Source organism: Lepisma saccharinum, chromosome 9 (genome assembly GCF_977018435.1).
Source record: "Lepisma saccharinum chromosome 9, izLepSacc3.1, whole genome shotgun sequence".
Lineage (NCBI taxonomy): Eukaryota > Metazoa > Arthropoda > Insecta > Zygentoma > Lepismatidae > Lepisma > Lepisma saccharinum.
Window position 1 is genome coordinate 58636442 of NC_139237.1, and position 23487 is coordinate 58659928.

Here is a 23487-nt window from a genome sequence, read left to right on the forward strand (position 1 = left end):
AGTGGTTAACTTTCTTTTCTTTGGGAAGTTCTCTTGTTGACTTTTAGCCACATTTAAAACCTTGCATTCCTTTTTTGCCTGTCCGGATTAAGCGTAGTCCGTCTTATCGGGGTCCGGATTAACGAAGTTTTACTGTACTTCTAAATGTTATCATATGATTAATGACCTAGGTTATAACCAATGTTCTAAGGTACTTAAAACCGCCAGGCGATAGTTTAATTTTTGCTGACTGGTAACTTGTCTGTGCATATGCACATTTGCTAGCCCCCCCCCCTTCCTTCAGGCCCCCTCTTCCGCCCCCGAAAGCATACATCCCGAAATGAAATCACAAATCCGCTAGTGGTCCACCTATCACACTACACACTATGAAAATTTCTGATTATTATTTATCGATAGACATGGACCTCATTGTGGGCCTCCCCCATGGCAGAGTGGTAGCGTCGTTGCCTTGTAATCAAGGGGTCCCGAGTTCGATACCCGGTGGAGGCACAATTGGTTCGGATCCCACTTTAAACTGTAGGTCCAGTCCCGATTAGCCTTACTGTGCATAAAGTGGACTTAAAACACCAACTCAAACCAAACCATGGACCTCATTGCCTAACCTAACACGGAGTGCAAAGAGAAACAAATATCTTACAAGACAACGTGTATACTTGTTAAAAGAGATCCCCACAAAGTGATTAAACTTGAGGCCAGGTGAAAATACCACAAAAGTTTGGCTCACCACCTGGTGAAGGTAGTCACTCTTCTCTTATTCCCATCACGTTAGGCTATGTTATCATACTTACAAAATTTCATTCTTTCAGATACACGTTTCTCAATTTACTTCTTTCAAGAGTTTCTTAATTTCACCGGCAGGCCCGTATGCAGGAATTTTTTGAGGGAGGGGCCAGATCCGAAAATGTGCTTTTATATATAATGATCAATAACATTGTCAGTCTTACACTCGTGTTTTATCCTTATTTTGTACATGTTGCTATGAGGCCAGTATCCAGCATATATTTAAATCCGAATATGTGGAACAAAGGAGATCAGAAACGCTGTGAGGTTGATTGAATCAGGTTATTTGGCGTTGCTTTTGTGCCAAGTTTGTCTAATCGCGACGATGAGGATGAGCAATGGTATGGTGAAATTGATGAAGGAACAGACTCACAAAGAACACCTATGCCCTGGCTGGGATTCGAACCCAAACCCCTGACATCGGAGTGCGCTGTGCTAACCACTTCGCCACGGTGGTTGGCGATATGCTGTTGGAATATTAGATGTGACCACTGATGTTATGGTAATATTGCAGCAAGAGCAAAACGTACAATTGTAGAGTAGCAACATTATGGTTCAAATTAACGAGAAAAAATTCAACTCACTAATACACCCCCCCCCCCCCCCCTCATCAGCCAGACAGTCGCTTAAAGGCAAAGGTGTCACACGGCGTACAGCTTAGTGCTGTTTATTCAATTCTCAGAAGTATTCGAATTGTTCTGCACATACATGTTCGGATCTCACTTTAAACTGTAGGTCCAGTCCGTCTTAAAACACCAACTCAATGAATCAATCAATTAAATTGTTCTGTTTATCAAATTAACAATGTTTTCAAATTTCCTTTAATTGTGTTGTGTCAACATCATCGAAGAGTCATGATAGTTCTATGTTTAGAAAATAATATATTTGTAAATTAAATTATAGCAATTATTACACTATTACTATATTAAAAAAACATGTCTAAATGTGAGTTAACAAAAAGAGAGACATTTTCGCATCACGACTGCAGTTCGAAGAAAGTCTGGACAGGGATTGAAAGGAATTAACTGTCCGGACTAAATCGGTAAATCGGGACGTCTGGTTGCCCTGCATTAATGGTTATAAAACTAAAACTACCCAATATTGCAGACTGCAGACTTCTAGAACCTGCCTCTACACAACAAACACATTCACATATGCAAGGACAAAATTAAATTTTTTACAAATTTGAGAAATCATCGATATTCTTTTTGTAGCTTGTTATAGGTTCACTTTTAAATATATCTCAGGTCGAGGGGGGGCATGGCCCCCTCCCATGGGTACGGGCCTGTTCATTGATATCTGAAAAAGAATTTTGTGCATAAAGTCCTGCCGAATTTGGGTTTACTTTACTTTCTGATTTTGTGTCATTCCTGTAAGCTTGCGTGAATAGTCTAGATTCATGGGCGTCCGGAAGGGGGGCAAGGGGGGGCCGTTGCCCCCCTGAAAAATGAATGTCAACCAAAAATTATGTATTTCATACACAAAATTTCATTTTAGCCACAATAATATGTGTTAATTATTGCATGAACACCATAAATTCAAATTTAAGCAATGTCTTTTAGGGAACAACACTCTTTTGGAAGAAAATGTGACTTGTTTGCCCCCCCTGGAAAAAAAATACCTTCCTTGCCCCTCCCTGGAAAAAATCCTGCGAACGTCCATGGCTAGATTGGTCAGGTTATGTGCTCTTAGCATTGTACTTACACCCCTGAATGCTTACAATGTTACTCTTCATATCGTTTCGAATACGTTAAGTTTGATTTACAAGCGAAAATAAGATGTTTCGGACAGCAGCAACTTACGATGGGTACTACTTTACTATACCGGAGACACCTATCAATGATTTATTTCGCAATTTTTTACATTGCTATCGTACTATTCTGCATTGCGGAACATTTCTTTAGGTGAAATAGTGAATTTCTAACGAAAATAATGTCTATTTCTTGTTCCTTATTTCCAACAAACCATCCACGGGTAGCCCCAAAAACCATTGACGTTAGCCCAAAGATTCACGATAGCCCCACGAACCATCACGGGGACGAGGTATGCCTACTAGGTTAGGTTAGGCCTGTTAGGTTAGGTTCCATTAGCACTCCTTTTGTTTAATTTAGCATATACGGACAATACGAGAGCGTATTGTGCTCTCGTGCAGAAAGCAAATGGCAGCAGCATCAATAGCGCGTCGGAAATAGATTTTCGTAGAAAACCACATGCATTCGCATTTAATGGATCAAAACTATATTCCCGAACATCAACAACGCTACAGAAAATGATTTGCGTAAGTACTTTCTCCTGTAAATTTGAAGAAATCGGTCTCCGGTATAGTAAAGTGTTACCTAGCCGTTCCCTTTTCAATCCTTTTTGCACGATACATTTGTTTCAAGACAATACTTTCTGCTACTTGCAGAGTAGCAAATTTGCACTTCAAACTTCACTTCCCACTCATTTTCATCGCTCTAAACGCCTTCGTGATTCATGCATTCCTGTGTCATTAAATCGCATCATCAAAATGAATGACTTATTCACATACATAATCAAATACTGAATAGAAGAAGAGTGATACAAATGTTCATCTAATTATAAACTCAAAATTATCAATAACTGGAATTAGTGCATTTGAGATCGTCTTGCATATTCATTTCTGTGTGAGCGGCAAACCTGCTCATGTAAAAGATATTAACTGGCGATTGCTAATATCAAAATCCAATCTACATTATATATTTTAGAAAGCCAGAACTTACCTTGAAAATAACTGACCCATGTTGCTGCTCGAGCTCCTAGGTTTGAGGGCGAAGCAATTTATGAAGAACCGAACATTTTTTAGTTGTTTTCCACGCACAATTTATACCAAAACTCAAGGTTGCCAAAACGAGCAAATTTGTTTTCCTTGTGACGTAACTGCATAGACTTCTATAGTGTTAGCAGACTCCAAACGACATATTCACCAGTTGTCAACTGTGTGACCCTAACATGGCGGCAAGTGTATTCTATTCTCCTGTTCTGATAGTCTATTTTAGATGTAACAAATATTAGAGAATCGTTATGCCGTACAGCGAGATGCACACGTATCGTACGGCAAATTGTCCACGACTATTTTAATAGATTTTTCTCTTGCATCCAACGTGTTTTTAAGAAATTAATTTTTACATATGCTGATACAGAGATTGTCAGCAGCTTACTTATGCATCCCTGTTACAAGACTGTTATTTAAGTTTCGTAAGAGCAAGAAAGAAATGGATATTGTAAAATCAGAAGAAAATAACATTGTCATAGAATTATTAAAGCATGCCCTATAATCTATGTTCCTTTTCGGCAGAGAAGTCAGGTAATTGCCAATATCATTATGAAAAATTGATTTGCCTTTTACAATAAATTTGATTTCATTATTGCACAGTGGGATGCACAAGCATTACTCAGCAAATAAAGAATGGATTTTAAAAATATGTTTGTGCAAGGGTTGTAGCTAAATAAAATAAATCAAATCAACCAATCGAGCATTAATAGATTGATGACAAAGACAAATACGAGATGAAGTATGATTGGTTAGTACTGCCTGCGAGCAACGTGATGAATTTGCCCCATTCACTCCGTGCATTAGCGCAAGAGGTCCCCGGTTCGTTCGAACCACGACCCGGGCATGGTTGTTCTTTGTGAGTGTCCCTTCAATTTCATCACATCATCCTCATCTTCGCGATTAGCCAAAAGTGGCAGAAAGGTGGAGTAAAATAAAGTAAATCAATCGATCAATCAATCAATCTGCATGTATTAGCGCACAATTTGCACATTACTTGAAGTGAAGTAATTCCGAGAACAATTTTCGTTTAATGATTAATTGTTGATTTGGCTTATTTTACTTCGCTTATCTGCCACTTTGGCTAATCGCGAAAATGAGAATTGAGTGGTGATATGATGAAACTGATGAAGGAGACACTCACAAAGAACACCCGTACCCAGGTCTGGATTTGAACCTGGGACCCCTATTATTATTATTATTTCATTTTTTTTACTATAAAACATATTTTTTAAAAGGCATATTTCAGTCAACTCTGAAAGTCAGTTGCAGCTACACGTCTGGTAGGATTATCTGGACTCACAACGTCCAAACATGTTCCCAATTATTTGCGATATTTGATATCTGCAACAGCAGCCCAATTAGAAAAGGAAAGACACGAACGTCCACATTTAACGAGCTGCTGCACAATCAGATGTGTGTCCCGGAAGATATGGCAAATTGGCGCGAAATTCTTAGGGCGGTTTTTATGGCACACATTCAGCATGGATCCGACACGAAACTTTTTGCTGGTGGCGTTACTGTTGATGTTAATGCATTGTGAAGTTTTTACGTTTGTTCCGAGAAATCTACCTCGGGATGGTACTGTTCGACGTTCCATTTCTCGAGGTATGAAGGCAGCTGGCAAAAGAAGTGCAGTAAATGTCCTGCCCGCCATTCCCCGAAGGAATGCCAGACAACAAAATGGAGGCTGTCCTTCGGGTTACCAGTTAGACATGCTAGGCCGATGCAGAGAAGTGTGGGACTTTTGAGAGGTAGCGTGTAAATATTTATTTTGATTCTAATCTCCCAACTAGAAAAAACAAATCTATGAGTGCTTTCAGACCTACATGTTGACAGTGAGGTCTAGTCTCCCGTCCCCCATGTCCTCTTGCTGTCATCACTGGACTGGATCTACAGTTGAAAGGGAGGATGGAACCAGCGAAATGTGCCTCTCAATAGAAAAATCGAACTCTCGACCCCTTCAGTACAGTCACACACACTTCTAGGTTGTAATGATCCCATGAAAGTCATTGGGGCCATTACAATCCAGAAGTGTCCGTGACTGTATGTAATAATGTACAAGAAAATTTTTCAAAGGAAAGGCTATGATCGTAAATAAGTTGTACATCTACTTTCTTAAGGTAGTCACTAGTCAGTGCAAATTTTACCATATTTTTTGGTACATGTTCGATGTCTGACCTAAATGTGGTGTAGATCTCCTGGGCTCTGTCGGCCACACTTTAACAAAATAACAAAGATAAATGTTTATGATCAACACAATTTTAACATCACTGAGGTTAAACGTTAACCAAAATTCGATGTGAACCTCCTAGGACCATTGTCTGTGTCATTTTAACATAATTTTCCAGTATAGATCGTTGGAAATTATGTATACATATCCAAATCTTTTCTGTTCCTCTGCTGCAACCAGTGGCGAGCCCACGGATTTCGAAAGGGGGTGGGGAGGCTTATGTATACTTCTAGTTAGCCCTCATTTTCCCTTTTTTTTTAGTACTGGATGAAAGGGGGGTTATGATCCCCACCAATGACCCCTTCGGCATACTGTGTCCTTGTAAGAGAGGCAGAAAGGAGGAAGAGAGCGGCATGAATCTTCATCCGTTCATTCAGTGGGAATTAACTTATCTGTTTCGGAGCAACAGTGAAGTGTGACATTGTAACCATAGCAGGTGGTTCCAAACAGTACTTTTAACCCCTAAACACAAGCGGTTACTGTGCTACTGGTCTTGAGATGCAGTGTGCAGGCGGGATAGGAAGAACAGATACCAAGAATTAGCAGTTGCTCTCCATACCAGTGTTCCAAACTGGATCTCGCCACTTGGGTGCCACTTGACTTATAATGCATGTAATTTAGTCATCAAAATTAAAAACTTAGTGACAAAATGATACTGCAATTAATAACATGAAATACATAAAATATTCTTTTTCATTCTTGTGATGACTAACATATTATAAAATTAAATAAATCGATAGCTATCAATTATTCCAAATGTTGTTGTACTTGGGGCTTAAAATAACCTGGAACTCCATTCCAGCAAATTAGTTTTGTGCTGGAACTCTGTTCCTACTGTGACATTGGACATCAATTTCATTTATTTACATGGTGAACATTAAAGCATTGCTCTCACTTGTTGATTAAAAGAACCTTAAAAATGTGGAATATATGAAGTGATAAGTTTGGTGTACAGTAACTTACTTTAGTTAAAATGCAAAAGCATTGGCTTCAGTTGCAAAATATGAAATATCTTTCCAGAATATCACATAACAGAAGTAACGCCCACTGTTTCCAAATATGAAATATTCATATTCCTCGTTCGTACAAAAAAATTGTTGAATTTTTCACAACTTTCCAAGATTTTTGAAAGTTTTTACAAAATTCCATGATTTTTACTTCTAAGCTAATTTCCCTGGAAGGACTTGTGGGTTATTTGGAACTCTATCATACTTGATATGGTTGCAATTGCAGGCATTTTATTTTACATTTGTCAGAGATTTGCATGTCTTGGTAATGATATCGAAACATTATGTTATTAATTCAGTTTGATTAAATTTAAGCATTAATGATGTTTTTTTTTTTTACAAATTTACAGGAATGGGACATAAATAAGCAAATTCTACAAAGAAGACATGAAAGATGATGCCACATCATAACCATTGTACTTTCTTGTCAAAGATTAATAAAGTATTAAAAAAAACTGGGTTGCTTTAATGCAGGTTGCTCTCAACTTCCCATGCGATTAAAAGAGGATGAACCAAGTTTCCTTTCTATCCCTAATTGAAAATATCGAATCCAAAGTCCTTATGTTGGAGTCTATGTCAGGAGTTCTGAAACCTGCGTTTCCAAAATTTATATCTTTGTGTATCTTTTGGGATAAAACTGCAACACACACATACACGTGCTCACAGAGAAAGAGACATAACAAAGGAAATATGTATGTTAGTCACCAGGAGAAGACAAAAGTTTATGAAGAGAGAAGTAACATGCATTTCCTGAATTAAGCCTACTTTTTATTTCCTCGTTTAATATCTAAGAAACTAAAAGTTAAAATATACAAAACAGTAATTTTGCCTGTAGTATTATATGGATGTGAAACTTGCTCCCTTACATTGAAAGAGGAACATAAATTGAGAGTATTTGAAAATAAGATCCTTAGGAAAATCTTTGGACCTAAAAGGGATGAGGAGACAGGTGAGTGGAGGTTACATAATTTAGAACTACATAATTTGTATTCATGTCCAGATATTATTAGAATAATTAAATCAAGAAGACTTAGGTGGGCAGGCCATGTGGCACGAATGGGAGAGGAAAGAGGAGTTTACAGGATTCTTGTTGGGAAACCTGATGGTAAGAGACCTGTAGGAAGGCCAAGACGAAGATGGAGGGACAACGTTGAGATGGACCTAAGGGAAATCGGTAGGGATGGAAAAGAGTATATAGAACTTGCTCAAGATAGGGAAAGATGGAAGGCCTGTGTTGCTGCAGCCATGAACCTTCGGGTTTAAGAAGGCTAGGGAGGGAGTTAGTTAGTTAGTCACCAGGAGAGGGGTCCATTCCCCACACTTCCCCAAAGACCTTTGGATACATTCCCCCAAAAATCATAAATCACAACCCCACCCTAAAATTTGATTTCATAAATACATAATACACTGTAATTCATATTTAAATACAATAAGTTATTGATCTTTATTTTTTTAAATTCTGCAAAATTTCATACATAAAGTTAGCAAATTGATAATTAACGTTATCTGAAATGTCGGGAAATAAATTACACACATGTGGTGTGTGTATGTGTGTGTGTGTGGAAGGAAATATGATTTAAAATACTACAAATCAAATATTTACCACAATTTATCCTACAACTTAATGATAACTTAGAAAATTCAAGCTGTGCACACCAATATTCATGCTGCAGCTGTTTGTTAACCCAAACTAGCTTGTTCATATGACAAAGTCAATTATTTTTTCATATTCAGAGCCATAGCTAGATATGTTAGCCCAGGGGGAGAATAGAATATTGTGCATCCTGCAATGTATTCCCACACTCTGCTTGGGGTAAATATTCTTCTTTTAGTACTCCATGGTAAAATTACATTGATTTACCTCAAGGGCTAAAGTTAAATTATCCCCTGACAAGAAGTTAAAAATGCATGTTTAACCTTTAGTGGTCAGACAGGACCAGCACCACATGGCAGCTATTAACATGCCATTTCTTGAAAAACTATACATATTTTTGTTCATTTGCATGCATATGAAAGTACAACACTCTCGAATTTCAAAAAATATATCCATTGTTATGCTAGACGTGCATACAAGTCTCCCTCCACTGAATGATAACTTGGAATTGCAAGAAAAGTGATCAAGAGAATTTTTAGATCTATTTCGTTGCAAACTTACGAGAACAGTAGTTTACTTGGGTATCTTTTTGAAAGTAAAATACTGGATATCAGAACCAGTTTAAATATTCAATTGAATTAACATAAATTGCACTATTATTAAGTTACAATTGTAAAATTTAGTGAAGTTCATAGACATGAAGATGTCTCACATTTTTCAAAATTCAAATCAAGGCATGTATTGACTGAACTACAATCCATACCCCCTATTGCATGATTTATACAGTGAATTGCATTTTATTACTTTTCATTGCTTTAGTATTGACAAAACACTTGACTTGAAGACTTCTACTTATTAATGAAAAACATATAAATTTCATATTTTGAAGCTTTTTATTATAAAATACAAGTTACCTGAAGTACATGGGATGTCTTAGACAAATTTACATAGAATTTTTTTTAATGTCGACCTTTACAGAGTAAAGATTATCATAAAAAGATACAGACTATTAAAGCATTATAAAAGAATAACACATTCATGCAAATAGATGTATACAAACAAGGTTACAGTTTTCCACACAATTTAAGGATAAAACACTACGAAAGATTAATGATAGACAAAAATTCAGAGATTATAATTTAATCTTTAGAAATCATATATTAAAATATATATTACCGTTTCATTCTTGCCAAGCTTATATAAAAAGAAAGGTGTTTTTTAGTAGTACTTCACACAGTGATTAGAATATGTGCTCCAAGTTTTTAAGTTTAGTTGCCATTACTTACTGCAATTCAACTTAAAAACTTGGAGCACATAATCTAATCACTGTGGTTCTTAAAATGCAACAAAACTAGTAAGATGACTAAAAAAAATACTACATGCAAAGTCACTATACTATTGAATTACTCTTGTGGACTTTCATCGTTATTGTACAATTTCCCAAGTGATCTTTGCAACCGACGTGATAAGCTCCTCAGTTGCATCTGTGTTGCTGTCAAATCCTTGTTCCTTCCATCTACTTCGGCCAACGAACAAGAAACAGGAGTGGAGAGAAACTTGAAATCAGATTTCATAGCAGTGTATGCAGCATCGGAGGTGACAATAGTTTGAGGTTTGCCTGCTGCTACTAAGGGAGAATCCATTCCTTTGTTATCTGCTTTGAGAGTCTCATCACTTTTCTCCTTGTCCACTGCATGTTTTCCACACATTTCCTTCACAAAAAAACAAATTAAGGTACACATTATAGTGTGAATAATTATTTAAACACTGAATCCCATATTTCACCAGATAATCACCACACCATGTTTTTCAGTCCAGAAATTGGTTTCTAACCTTTCATCGCGTAATCTTTGTATCGGCATGTCAGATAATGAAACCAATGATAGTGGTGCAGAATCTTCAGATACAGAAGATTAACTTTTGTAAGTGCATACTTCACAACACTGTGGTAAATTTTCGCAAGTGCAACATTTGAACTATAATGCACAAATCAATACAAACCAATAGGTATCACAAAAATGTTTGCTAAACTGTCATGAAAAAAATATGGGCATATTCATGATTATTCCTTGCATCCTAATCTTGCACCAAAGGAGGGCAGGAAATTTAGTAATAAATGATTTTAAGTAAAGGTAATGCCAGCATAATTATAAAAAAGCTTCACATAATAGGTGCACCCACTAAAAAAAAAGGTAATTAAATCTGCAATGATTATGTGGTGAAATAAGGTAGGTTAACTAGGCCAAGGCAAAAAAAAAGTTAAAAAGAATAGAAGAAAACAGATAATTAGAAATTATTACATTTTTATTTGCAAATGTGCTCATTTAGCACAGCAAGTTTGCCTAATGCCAAATAGTCTGTAGGACATTATCTGCCAAGTCCTTCATGATGTTGCATGTCAATATGTGTGAACCTATAGGGCTAAGGTGACTGAAAAGAATGATGAAGTTTAAATAGGACAGTATCACACAACCTACCTACAACCCAGACATTTCACCTTGCGATTTTCAATGGATGAAGAGGCAGAAGATGGATCACATATCTGCATGGGATGGAGACATGGAGGAAGCCACACAAACAGGGACTTCGATGAGCATGAAATCAGCAGGTTCATTCTTCAGTGAGAAACATGACTGCTGGTGGTGGTAACAACCCATGGCACAAAAGCCTGTGAGGACCAGGTCCTACAGACTGCTGGCCTCATTCCCACCTGCCAAGGTGGGAGACCATTCAACCTGTTAAGGGGTGATGTGTGTGGTCAGCACTACAAACCTGCAGTCATCCTTGTAGGTTTCTATGACCAGGTTACGCTACTCATTCGTAGGTCTCCAATTTCTTCACAATGGTGAGTGGCCAACGGTCTCATACACAGGATGAAATCTCAGGAGAAAAGTTGTTGTGCTTTCCTCAGGAGACTCGAACCTGCGTGCAGTCCTTAGCTGGAGCCCAAAGCATGATGCCTTAGATCACACGGCCACGGTGCGGGAAACTGCTGGCGGTAACTTTTTTTAAAAATTGAGTCATCACAGTTTCACATGTAGAATTTGCTGCTGTTTCAGTTTTTTTCCTGTCATTAGTAAGCACAATAACAGAGCTCTTAAAATTGATGTGAGTATGCCAGGTTCGATTAAATGCAAGCATGATTGTCCATGCATAACCTTTATCTTTCCAACGACACTAAATTGTGATGCCTTCCACATCTATATGCTTTGACCAAGATTACGAGTTTGTATACAAACAGACATATAATAAAGTACCTTCACATGAACAGTTAGAACACGAGGGGCAAGGAAGGACTGTGGTGATGGTTTAATGAAGTGTGTGTGGTGGAAGTGAAAGGATACTGTATTTCACACAGGAGTTGAAAATAGGAGTTAAACATGAAATCCCTGAATATGAGCACTTTTAGCCATGCCTAAGCCATTTATCAGAAGTCACAGTCCATCTTATGATGGACACTACACCTGAAGTACAGTGAAACCCCAATCATACATTCCCAGATTTTATATTTTTCCGCATTATACATTCAATAGTGATGGTCCAATCAAAGGACGTATTTATCAAGTACAAAAATTAAAAAATGAAACACATTATTTTAGCCTCTGATCGTTTTGGAAGAGAAGGATTATATTGGGATCATACGACTTTGAAGGACAGGAAGGACGTATTTAGGAGGTCTGGACACCTCTCCCCACCCAAAAGACTTATTAAGTATGAAAATTAAATGAAAATATACTCGTTTAGCATTTGTTGTATAATTTCCTCTGAACTTATTGGAAGACAAGGAATATATTGGGATCATATGGCTTTGAAGGACAGGAAGGGCATATTTAGGGGGTCCAGACCCCCTGCTTCCACTCGAATGACTTATTAAGTACAAAAATTAAATATAATGAAAATATACTCGTTTAGCATTTGTTGTATCATTTCCTCTGAACTTATTGGAAGACAAGGATTATACTTCGAGGCATGCAAATTTAGTTTTTGACGAAAACACGAAATATAACATAACATGCTGTAATGTTCATTTTTAAAACCAAAATGTCATTTTGTACAGCACTTTTGATGTGATTATTCACCGCTACAACACCGAAATTTTATTTTATTTACCGCTTTTGAAGCCGAAATAGACTGTTTTTGTACCAAAACTTTGCTTTCTTATTTACCAAAAATATGTGCTTCTAATTATATTGGGATCATACGGCTTTGAAGGCTGTATTTAGGAGGTCCAGGGATGCAGACTCCCCCCTCCCCCCCCAAAAGACTTACAATGTACTAAAATTAAGTAATGAAAATATTAGCATTTGTTGCATGATCGATGGTTATTAATTTCCTTTCCCAAGTGGATGGTGGCAGAGGCCACCGAAATTAATAGGACATTTACAAATAAGTCTCGCGGATATCTCTTTAGTAACCCGTTTAAGTCTTATATTGGAGAGAATATTGAGGATTTCCCAAGAACCAGATATCGAAGAGGAGCAAGCAGCATTTCACCTGGGCAGACAAAAATACCATATTTACTCAATCTGGACCATAGCAAAAAAATCAATGAGTAGAGGAATAGAAGTAAATTTGACACTGCTTTATGTGAAAAGCTGCTTCTGCCATGGTACAATGGAGAGTAATGTGGGAGCTACTAAGGAGGAGGAGTTTACACAGAGAAGCAAAATCGATGTATAAAAAAATAGGAGTGGTCCGACTAAATGATGAAATATCACATCCATTCATGATGGAGAGAGGAATAAAACAAGGGGACAGTTTGAGCCCATTACTTTTCATAACAGTAATGGACTGAGTAATTAAAAAAAAGCAAACAAAGGATGGAGAAAGAAAAGGTGGAAATTTGGAGAATGAGGGTAGTATGCTGCCAAAGCTTGAGGTGTTCAGATGACATAGTGTTATTACTAGGGAGACAAATTTATGGTAAATAAAAACTGAGGAGAGCAGTAAATAAAATGTTAGATCAGCGGTATATACCAGTGGTGGGAAAAAAAAAATAATTGGCACACACTTTTTCATCATGAGAGGAAACAACATACAAAAGAGCTATAAATTGATAAACTACTTCATTTTTATATACTGTACACATACACAAGTACTTAAATTTCAACTGTAATTGCCAGTAGCGGCGATTGGGTGGGGCAAGGATAGTTTACTTTTCTTGATAGACAAGGCTTAGTATTTAGAGGCCATAGTGCAGGGGAAAAGAATCAGCTGGTATAGCTAAATAAATTCCAACGGATACTTTCCGATACAGATACATTAGAATCAGTATCGGCTCAGCCCTACAAAAAACAAAGGAAAAGCTAATAAGGACAGTACTAGAATTGACAGAAACATTGAAGGGAGATACTATGGTATTAAATGAAAACAAGAGCAAAGTAATAAAGATTAATAGGACAGAAGATGAAACTGGAAAATTAATATAATCTGTAATGGAAAACACCTAGAGCAGGTTGCAAGCTAGGAATATCTAGGAACAATACTGCATCAAAATGGAAAAAGTAGTGTCGCAAGTTTTAAACCATAACTCAAAGCAAATAACTCATCAAACTATCGATTGAAAAAAAAAAATTGCAATAAAATGTCTTTTAGCATGCTCATGAAGATTAAACTTTGCACGTTTGTTCTCCTTGAGAACCCTGTATTAAGGCAGAAGCCCCATACCACAAGCGCAATGTCTGTATTAACAGCCAGCAAGAAGTATCACCCTAGGCCAAAGAAAGTAAATCACAGCTGTCTGTAGGAAAAGTCATGTTGATTAATTTTGAGACAGGAATGGTCATTTCTGAAGACTGCTTGAACAAAGGCACAAATTTAAGCATTCCTTCTTAGGCTTTGTTGCAGGATCATTTGAAGCCAGCAACAAGACAAAAATGTCCTGGACTTGCCTGCAACATAGCAATGCCCATCCACATAGTGTTGTTGTGACTCTTCAGACCATTATTGACTTACAAATGGAATTTATCCCACATCCTTTTTACATTAACATCAATGAAGCAGCAATGGTCAACTATGAGCAATGGCATTTCAAAATTATGGTAGTCTATTGAACATGCCTCATACATAACCCATTTGGCATGTATGCATGCAGAATAATATTACCCTTATTTACATAAAATAGCATTGAATTCTATATTAGCAAAGTGAATAAACAAGCTACACCCTTGCTCACGTTATTGTATTTTGAACTAAATAATACACAAAAAGAAACAATGAAAACAGTTTCAACATACCTCAAAACTCCTAAATACATGCTGCATCAGCTTGCACTTTTGAGTTTCAAATTCCTCCAGCTCCTTCATGATCTCGCAAAGATGATTTATGTTGGACGTTGTTGGTCCCAATTCAACTTGCACTCCAACAGAGGTGAATGATTTTTTGCTCTCCACATTACTGTCAGCTTTATGCAGATTCATATACTTATATCTTGATGTAAAATTTGGAGCAAATGTGGAACGTGATGCAGCAGATGGCAAATTTTCAACCACAGTAGAATGTCCGGTTGATTTCTCCTCATTCTCATGTACAGATGTTTCTTTAGGATCATGGAAATAAGACTTTCTAAGGAACCTAGTCCTAGACCACTCATCTACTGGAGGCTTTCGGGCAGACCTTACAGGTACAACACTCTTTCTGTTTCTTAGAAATTCACTTTTATACTCGGGTTCCTTTGGCGTTGATACAACAGGTTCTCTTCTTGCCAAAATATCTTTAAGTACAAGCTGAGACACTTTGTATGGCTCTGCGTTGGACTTATTAGGTTTCAAGTTAACTTCATTTGACTTGACAGGTACCTTAGTTTCGCTGACATGTGGAGCCGTATGATCTGTATCAGGGGCAACATAAACAACATAATTTTTCATGTTTAGATCCCTGTCAACTTCACTCATATCCTGAAAAGATAACAAAATAACAGTTACATTTCAACTATACTATTTGGTTTACTATTGCAACTGTGTTTTGAGACAACAAAATGTCATTATGAGAATATATTAAATACGTAAAATAGTATTAAGACTTTTCAAACTTACGTGAGTGAGTATGTGTTAATCCGGATGACGTTTCGGAGGTAAATACTTCCTCCTTCTTCAGGTCTAACTAGATATCTAGACACCGGACATGGTGTCACGTGGAATAGTGTTAAATAGGGATATGGTTGAAGGAATCTGTAAAAAACACTTAAAAATCCTAGTTATTAAAATCGTAAAAATCCCTATCCAGGTAAAACATTCTAAAAAATACTCATATCCAAAGCTAAAAGACTAAAAACCAGGTGCCCACTTGGCAGCCGAGGAACTCCTGTCCAGCAGTAAGGTGAAACGCCTGGGCAATGGTCTACACGTGCAGAGTTGGAGATTATCTCCTCCCCGATGGGACTGATTCCCCTCAACCGCAATGTCACCAATCCAATGAGAATTTGCATTCTTCCCCTACAACTCTCAAAACTTCGGCGGTGAAATGAAAACTCAACTTAGCCTAATTTTTACCAGCATTATCCCATTTTCTAAGGAAATTATCCACCCCTCTTCCAAATTACCATCGTCCCAATTAAGCTTGCCACTTCCTGTGCATATATACGCTGCTTCATATACCGGGTGGTCTAAAAGTCCCGGAACGGTCACATATCGTGAGAAATACACATCGAATCTGTAAATGAAAAAATACGTATTGATTAAGTGAAAGAAAGCTATTCAATGATATCACACTTAATTCCCCACCCCACCCTCTGAGGGTGTGGAGGGGGGCAACTGTGAAATTTTAAATGGAAACCCCCATTTTGTATTGTACAATCGGAAAGAGGACTTCATTCTGAGTCCAACGAGCTATCAACCATCCTCCTAGCTCAATTAGGAACAGAGATTTGGCATTCCAAAGACTCACAAAGTTGGTGTTCCTCTTAGGCCTATTATTCCCACATACGAACACCCGGGATACGGATTGGCTAAGGAACTGATAAAAAGAATGAGAAAACTTTGAGCAAGTACTCAATTCAGCGTTAAAAATTGAGTCTAAGTTAAAAAATCCACTGAAGGATTGGAAATTGAGGATAGCGATATAATCAGCAATTTTGAGGTAATAAATTTGTACCCCAGTGTTCCAAGAGATAAAGCGGGTGACTGCCTTCAGAGGGGGTTGTTGGAGAAAGTGGTAGAAATTTTGGTGGCATGGGAATACGTTAGGTGGTTTTTCCTCATAACCGGTTACAATTACTTTGACATTAATGAGAAGATCTTTAAACAGAAAGAAGGATTGGCCATGGGCAACCTGATCTCAGGCCACGTTGCTAACATCTTCATGCATTACATTGAAAAAGCTGCTTTAGACTTAGTTGGGGAGGGGGGGGGGGGTGATAAAGTTCTACGGCAGATATGTCGATGACATTCTCATCATCGGGAAAGAAAGCGACTTAGACCTTGTTTTTACCGAATTTGGAAAACAGGAGGAAAGGATTAATTTTACTAGGGAAGACCTAATCGACATAAGATCAATTTTCTAGATTTGAGCATAACAAAAACTGATAACGGAATAATGACTGGTGTATTTCATAAACCACTAACGGGTAAACTGTACCTTAACAAGAGTTCTGAACACTCTTGTAGAGTCAAATATAATGTTTACCTTAATTTCCACATCAGGGCGGAGAGATTGTGTAATGACAAAAATGAGGAGGAGAAAGAAATGGCTTGGATAAGACAAGTGGGTTTAAAGAATGGGTATATGACCTTGGAGATGGATAGGATTGCAAGGTAAGCGAGGAGAATTGTAGGGAAGGTACTGATTAATATTGCTGATAGGATGTTAAAAAGGAGGAACAGGATAGAGGGACATGCTTTGTCGGTATTCCCTATTATAAAGGAATTTCTGAAAAATTAGAAAAAACAATGAAAGGATACGGTGTGAAATGTGAAATGAAAGCCCCCCGTAGCATTGAAAAATGTTTAACGGAATATAAGAAAGGTGGAAAGGGGAGCAAAGAAGACCCTGAAGAACAGAAAGGTGTCTACAAAATTGTATGCGAATGCGGGAGGGACTATGTAGGACAAACTAGAAGGAGCATGTAAATCCGATGGGGTGAGCATGATAAAGATATCAGAGAAGGGGTTCCAAAAACCGGCCTTGCTGAACACATTATTGAGAGCAAGCATAGAATTATAAAAAGGGAAGTTATTAGGAAAAGTAGTAATAAATTGGACCAGAACATATATGAAGCAGCGTATATATGCACAGGAAGTGGCAAAAAAGCTTAATAGGGGCGACTGTAATTTGGAAGAGGGGGTGGATACATTTCCTTAGAAAATGGGATAATGCCGATAAAAATTAGGCTAAGATGGGTTTTCATTTCACCGCCGAAGTTTTGAGAGTTGTAGGGGAAGAACGCAAATTCTCATTGGATTGGTGACGTTGCGGTTGAGGGGAATCAGTCCCATCGGGGAGGAGATAATCTCAAACTCTGCGCATGTAGACCATTGCCCAGGCGCTTCATCTTACTGCTGGACGGGAGTTCATCTGCTGCCAACTGGGCACCTGGTTTTTAGTCTTTTAGCTTTGGATATGAGTATTTTTTAGAATGTTTTACCTGGATAGGGATTTTTAAGATTTTACAAGGTGTACAACTTTGCTTCCGCCGTGTTCCGACAGGTGGCAACAACAGGAAGTAGCAGTCGAAAGAAGCAGATCACAGACGTCACGCAGTTAGCTTGGACCTCTGTCAAGATAACCCCATTCAAACATTAGTCGAGTGGTGTGTGCATCGTGAAGTTGTTCGCGATTGAAAATGTCAGTGTACGAGCCACATTCTCGCCATTTGCGGGAGGTTCTACTTTTTTGTTTCAATATGAAGAAAACTGCAGCTGAGGCCCATCGAATGCTCTCCACTACGTATGGTGAGGACGCTATAAGTGAGAGAACCTGTCGTGAGTGGTTTCAACGCTTCAAGAACGGTGACTTTAACGTTGAAGACCGGCATAGTGGTGGAAGACAGAAAGTTTTCGAAGATGCAGAATTGGAGACATTGCTGAGTGAAGACTTGCGTCAAACTCAAGAAGAATTGGCACGTTCATTGGGAGTGACACAGCAAGCCATTTCAAAACGTCTGAAAGCCATGGGTATGATTCAGAAAGAAGGAACTTGGGTCCCGTATGAGCTGAAACCAAGAGACGTTGAACGGCGTTTGTGTGTTTGTGAACAGTTGCTTCAGAGGCAAAAACGGAAGGGATTTCTGCATCGGATTGTGACCGGGGACGAAAAATGGGTTCATTACCATAACCCAAAATGCAAAAAATCAGGATTGTCTCCAATTCTGCATCTTCGAAAACTTTCTGTCTTCCACCACTAAGCCGGTCTTCGACGTTAAAGTCACCGTTCTTGAAGCGTTGAAACCACTCACGACAGGTTCTCTCACTTATAGCATCCTCACCATACGTAGTGGAGAGCATTCGATAGCCTCAGCCGCAGTTTTCTTTATATTGAAACAAAAAAGTAGAACCTCCTGCAAATGGCGAGAATGTGGCTCGTACACTGACATTTTCAATCGCGAACAACTTCACGATGCACACACCACTCGACTAATGTTTGAATGGGGTTATCTTGACAGAGGTCCAAGCTAACTGCGTGACGTCTGCGATCTGCTTCTTTCGACCGCTACTTCCTGTTGTTGCCACCTGTTGGAAAACGGCAGAAGCAAAGTTGTACACCTTGTAATAACTAGGATTTTTAAGTATTTTTTACAGATTCCTTCAACCATATCCTTATTTAACACTATCTCACGTGACACCATGTCCGGTGTCTAGATATCTAGTTAGACCTGAAGAAGGAGGAAGTATTTACCTCTGAAACGTCGTCTGGATTAACATATACTCACTCACGTAAGTTTGAAAAGTTTTAATACTATTTTACGTATTTATTTTGTATTCAATAGTGAGTAATCGCACTCCCTCATCATGTTGAGAATATATTAGTGATAGAATGGATTTGTTAATCAATTATCAGTCTTGATACATTAATTTATCTAAAATATTTCTATACATACAGTGGAACCCCATTTTACATTTTTCAAAAGACCAAGCTGAAAAAAATTAAAATGCGGGAAAATTTTATAACTTGTTGCGGTGCTGGGACCATCAAGATTGAATGTATAATGTGGGAAAATGTAAAATCCGGGAACTTAAAAAACAGGGTTCCACTGTATAAAATTCTTTACCTAATCATTTCAGTTTCAGTTCTTCAAATGCAAGCCTTACTTTGTGCTTTGCTTCAGCAATCCATCCTAAATTTCAAGAAATATATTAATATTTAATTACAGAAAGAGTATCATATTTTACAGCACAATCATCTCAGACATTACATGAATTTTCTTTTGCAAAAAAGTTGAGTGTGAGGTATGTAAGAGGATAGGGCCCCACACATTATCAATCTGATCCATTTTATGTGTGCGATGTGATCAGCACCATGCTCCAGGCACCTTTACCCCCTCGGGTTGCTCTCAGGCAGGGACGGCGACAGGGGTGGGCACGGGTGGGCAAGTGCCCACCCAAAAATTCCTGTGCCCACCCAATCAAATTCACTAAGTACATGTATTTAGAGATATGTGAATGTTGCAATAAATTAGTGTATTCTGGTGTTCATTACATGTATATTTTACTCATGAATATTATCTTTACTAGAAATGTTCACATATAAGGAATTACTAGAGATCTTGAAACAAGAAAACTGTGACCAATTGAATACTTCTATGATTAGAAGCAGCTAGTAGGCTTAGGAGGTGCAAAATTATGCAGGGTATGGTCAAAATAAGATCAGGATTTAGGGTAAGCTTGAGGGCTGCAGCTCTGGGCCTTCACTGGGGGAAAAATTGCTTTAAAAAGTACCACATAAAGAAAAAATTAGGTACTTCGGATGTGATGAAAAAATGTCGAAATACGTATAACTAACCACCTCATGTAGCTTGGCGAAAAGTTATAACTGAAACTGTGGAGGGGATTGGGGTGGGGTCTTGGTGTTGTAAGCTCCGGGTCTTCACATATATAAATCCCGGCCTGCGTACCTGCGTATGATGAAAATAATCTCTAAATAAACAATTAAAAACCTCAGCGTTGCTTCCTCCAGCAACTCGATAAATTATTTCGACTTTTTAATTAGGTCTACATTGGCATTGCAGAAGTAGGCTTTCTTTATTTCATTACAATTTTTATATTTCATTTTGAAATATCTACATGGTATTCAAAATAACAACTTTGTATTCCTTCTACTACGTAATAAATACTAATAAGAAGCAATCACAATAACCACTACAATACCGAGGTATATTAATTTTGATGTAACAGTTATGTGGGTTTGGATAAAGCAACAGAATTATTGAATTGATAATGGGTGGCTAATTCTATTTAGAAATCCTAGTTCCACACATACATTTTGCCTATCAGTTACGTAATTATGTGATTTTTCTTGTGGTTAACTTACGTAGAATTAAAACAAGAAGGGGTTGGAAGGAAAGCTTTGTTTTGAGGGCGTCAGAGAACTAATCAATCACGATGAGAATGGTTTAAACTTTAGAAGCATTAGAGGTTTAGCTGAAAAGTTCAACAGAATCTGTAGATGCAGATGAAGTAAAGAAGAAAGGGTATGTCACAAAGTATCCATAAGAAAATTTTGTTTATTTGTTTTTAAGTCGAATTTTATGCTCAAATAGGCTAATCGGGACTAAGACTACAGTTTAAAGTGGAGTTCGAACCAGTGTGCATTATGCAGAACCTCTTCATTATAAGGCGACAACGTTATGCCATTGGAGAAAAAAATATACAGGAAGAACTCACAGGGAACGTGTTATATCACCACCATAAAAGATGCGTTCATTTAAGAGGGGGTATTACCAGAGAAAAATATTTGAGACTTTCGGAGAACAACGTTATTGTTCACGGAGTTATAGCTGCCTTGATCCAACAATGAAACAATGTGAAATTGAAACTACCACCTCAACTTTCGAAGTGGTATGAACTAATGAAACTCCACTTCTGGAAGAGTAAGTTGTTGCTGATTCGACTGATTTGTTCTATGTGAAGTCACTTTTCTGCTAATTTGACTAATGGCGACTATGAGGTTCAATGGTAATTAGGTGAAACTGAAGAAGGGCGAAAACAAATACACGCAGACACTGAAAATACAACCCACCACAAAATATTATTTTGACTGTGATTCCAGGTGCCAGAGACTCGTTCTCCTGCAAGATTAAAGTTTCCAGGGTATACTGCGCTGGATAGAGGTTGACATTTGAGCGCTTTCGATAAGGTCACACCATACAACCCAAGTCGTCTGTGAAAAAGATATGAATTACCGGGTATATTGATCAATTTCGATGAATTCCTTGTGTCCAAAATCATATTCTACAAAATGTAAACTATTTGTTACCTCAGTGCATGTGTTCATCTAACCATACGTGTATCACTTCTCCCCAGTGCATAATCTACAAGCCGCAAAACCCCACAGACGTATTTATTCAGGGGTACAGAAACAAATAAAGGTAAAGGTAAAGTTCCATGTGCATGGCACCGTGCCGTCAAGACACGTTTAGGGTATGTGGGGGTAGGACCCCACATATTTTCAATGTCGATCATCTTGGAGGAGATGTGATCAGCAAACTTAACCTGTCGCGGGGCTTAGTCCCTTATATGTGACTTTGTCAACATGAGATCAAGAATAACACACACATACATTATATATGTGTGTGTGTGTGTGTGTGTGTAAAGGTAGGTAGGTAGAGGGGGCCTTTCGTAATATTTGGGGGGGGGGGGCAAGACGTGTAGATCCGGCACTACTTCTCCCGCATGAGTAATGAAGACTTACTTCAGAAAACGAATAACAACTTAGTTAACAGATTTTTCAATGTTACTTGATTATTACTTTTGGGCGATATTTTGTCAAAATAGCCTTTCATAAGCTTGGGTATACTCTATGCAGAATGAACAAAGAATTTGTTTTTTCGTGTGTGTGTGTTTACATTCCCAATAAGACATTAATTTTAATCCAAATATCCAGTGGCGGCGATTAGGAGGAGCGAGCGGGGATCCCCCCCCCCCCAGCTCCGCTACATTTTGCCACTTGTTGCACCCGCACTATTGTCTCTTAATGCTAAGACTATTCTAGCAAAAAAGTAAACTGTCCTAGCCCCCAAGTTTTGGCACCCGATAGCCGTTACTGCAAACATTCAGATACATTTGTCAGTTCTAATACCCTTGTAATCCAAGAAAAGTGATCATTAACCCCAATTTTCTGTCAAAAACTCATATGATGAAAATATAAAGAGGAACATGCATTTAAATTACGAAAAAGTAATTTAATCCTTCAGCACTGTCTACCATCACAATTTCTATCACTGTCGCCTAATATATAAAGTAGAGTAGGTATGTGCCTTGTATTTTTGCACTTGAAGGACAAAATGTGACGCAACCAATTCACATTTCTTTCACTACATTGACATGAAGGAAAGAATGTGATTAGAATGTATGGCTGCACGCACACAAACACTTCTTGAAATAATTGTGTCAATCGGAGACAAAGAAGTGGATCAAGATGCGAGAATAGATTATGTAGAAAGAGGGAAGGCATCGAACAGACACGCACATACATGTGATGTGTGTGTGCATGGCAGTTAAGAGAAACATTTGAAGAATGGAACGAGAGAAAGTGAAAGGGAGAAAGAGGTAACAAGCTGGGAAAGAAAAAACCTTTAGGGAGTAAAACAGAAAAGATGAAAAGGAAAGGGAAAAGAGGTGAATGGAAATCGGGAGTATAAGAGAGAAGGGGATACATATGCATGTATGTCGTACATATATGTGTCTTTCATGCATATATATATATATATATATATATATATATATATATATATATATATATATATATATATATATATATACACATTTATGCCTGCCACCCTAATCTATCAATATACAGCTTCTGCCCACCCGGTCAAAAATTTCTGGCGCCGCCCCTGCTCTCAGGTATCCATTTATTTGAGAGCCACTATTATTCAGGGCCAAGGTTGGAAAAATTCCAACCTTAGATCAAGAAACCCAGGAATCGAACC

General features: G+C 37.9%; 2 protein-coding genes across 4 annotated transcripts in view; both read right to left on the bottom strand.

Moving 5' to 3' along the window:
- The window catches only part of LOC145992683 (uncharacterized), a 245492-nt gene extending 241844 nt beyond the window's left edge, over nt 1–3648 (bottom strand). The window contains exon 1 of the mRNA XM_083129063.1: nt 3522–3648. Within this exon, the coding sequence (XP_082985189.1) occupies nt 3522–3541 (20 nt within the window). The 5' untranslated portion in view covers nt 3542–3648. The remainder of the gene's footprint in view (nt 1–3521) is intronic.
- Nucleotides 3649–9286: 5638 nt separating this feature from the next.
- The window catches only part of LOC145992067 (uncharacterized), a 91346-nt gene continuing 77145 nt past the window's right edge, over nt 9287–23487 (bottom strand). For all 3 annotated transcript variants that reach the window (XM_083128236.1, XM_083128234.1, XM_083128235.1), the window contains 2 exons: nt 14642–15301; nt 9287–10117 (listed from right to left, as the gene is read on the bottom strand). In XM_083128236.1, the coding sequence (XP_082984362.1) occupies nt 9809–10117; nt 14642–15301 (969 nt within the window). In that variant the 3' untranslated portion in view covers nt 9287–9808. The remainder of the gene's footprint in view (nt 10118–14641; nt 15302–23487) is intronic.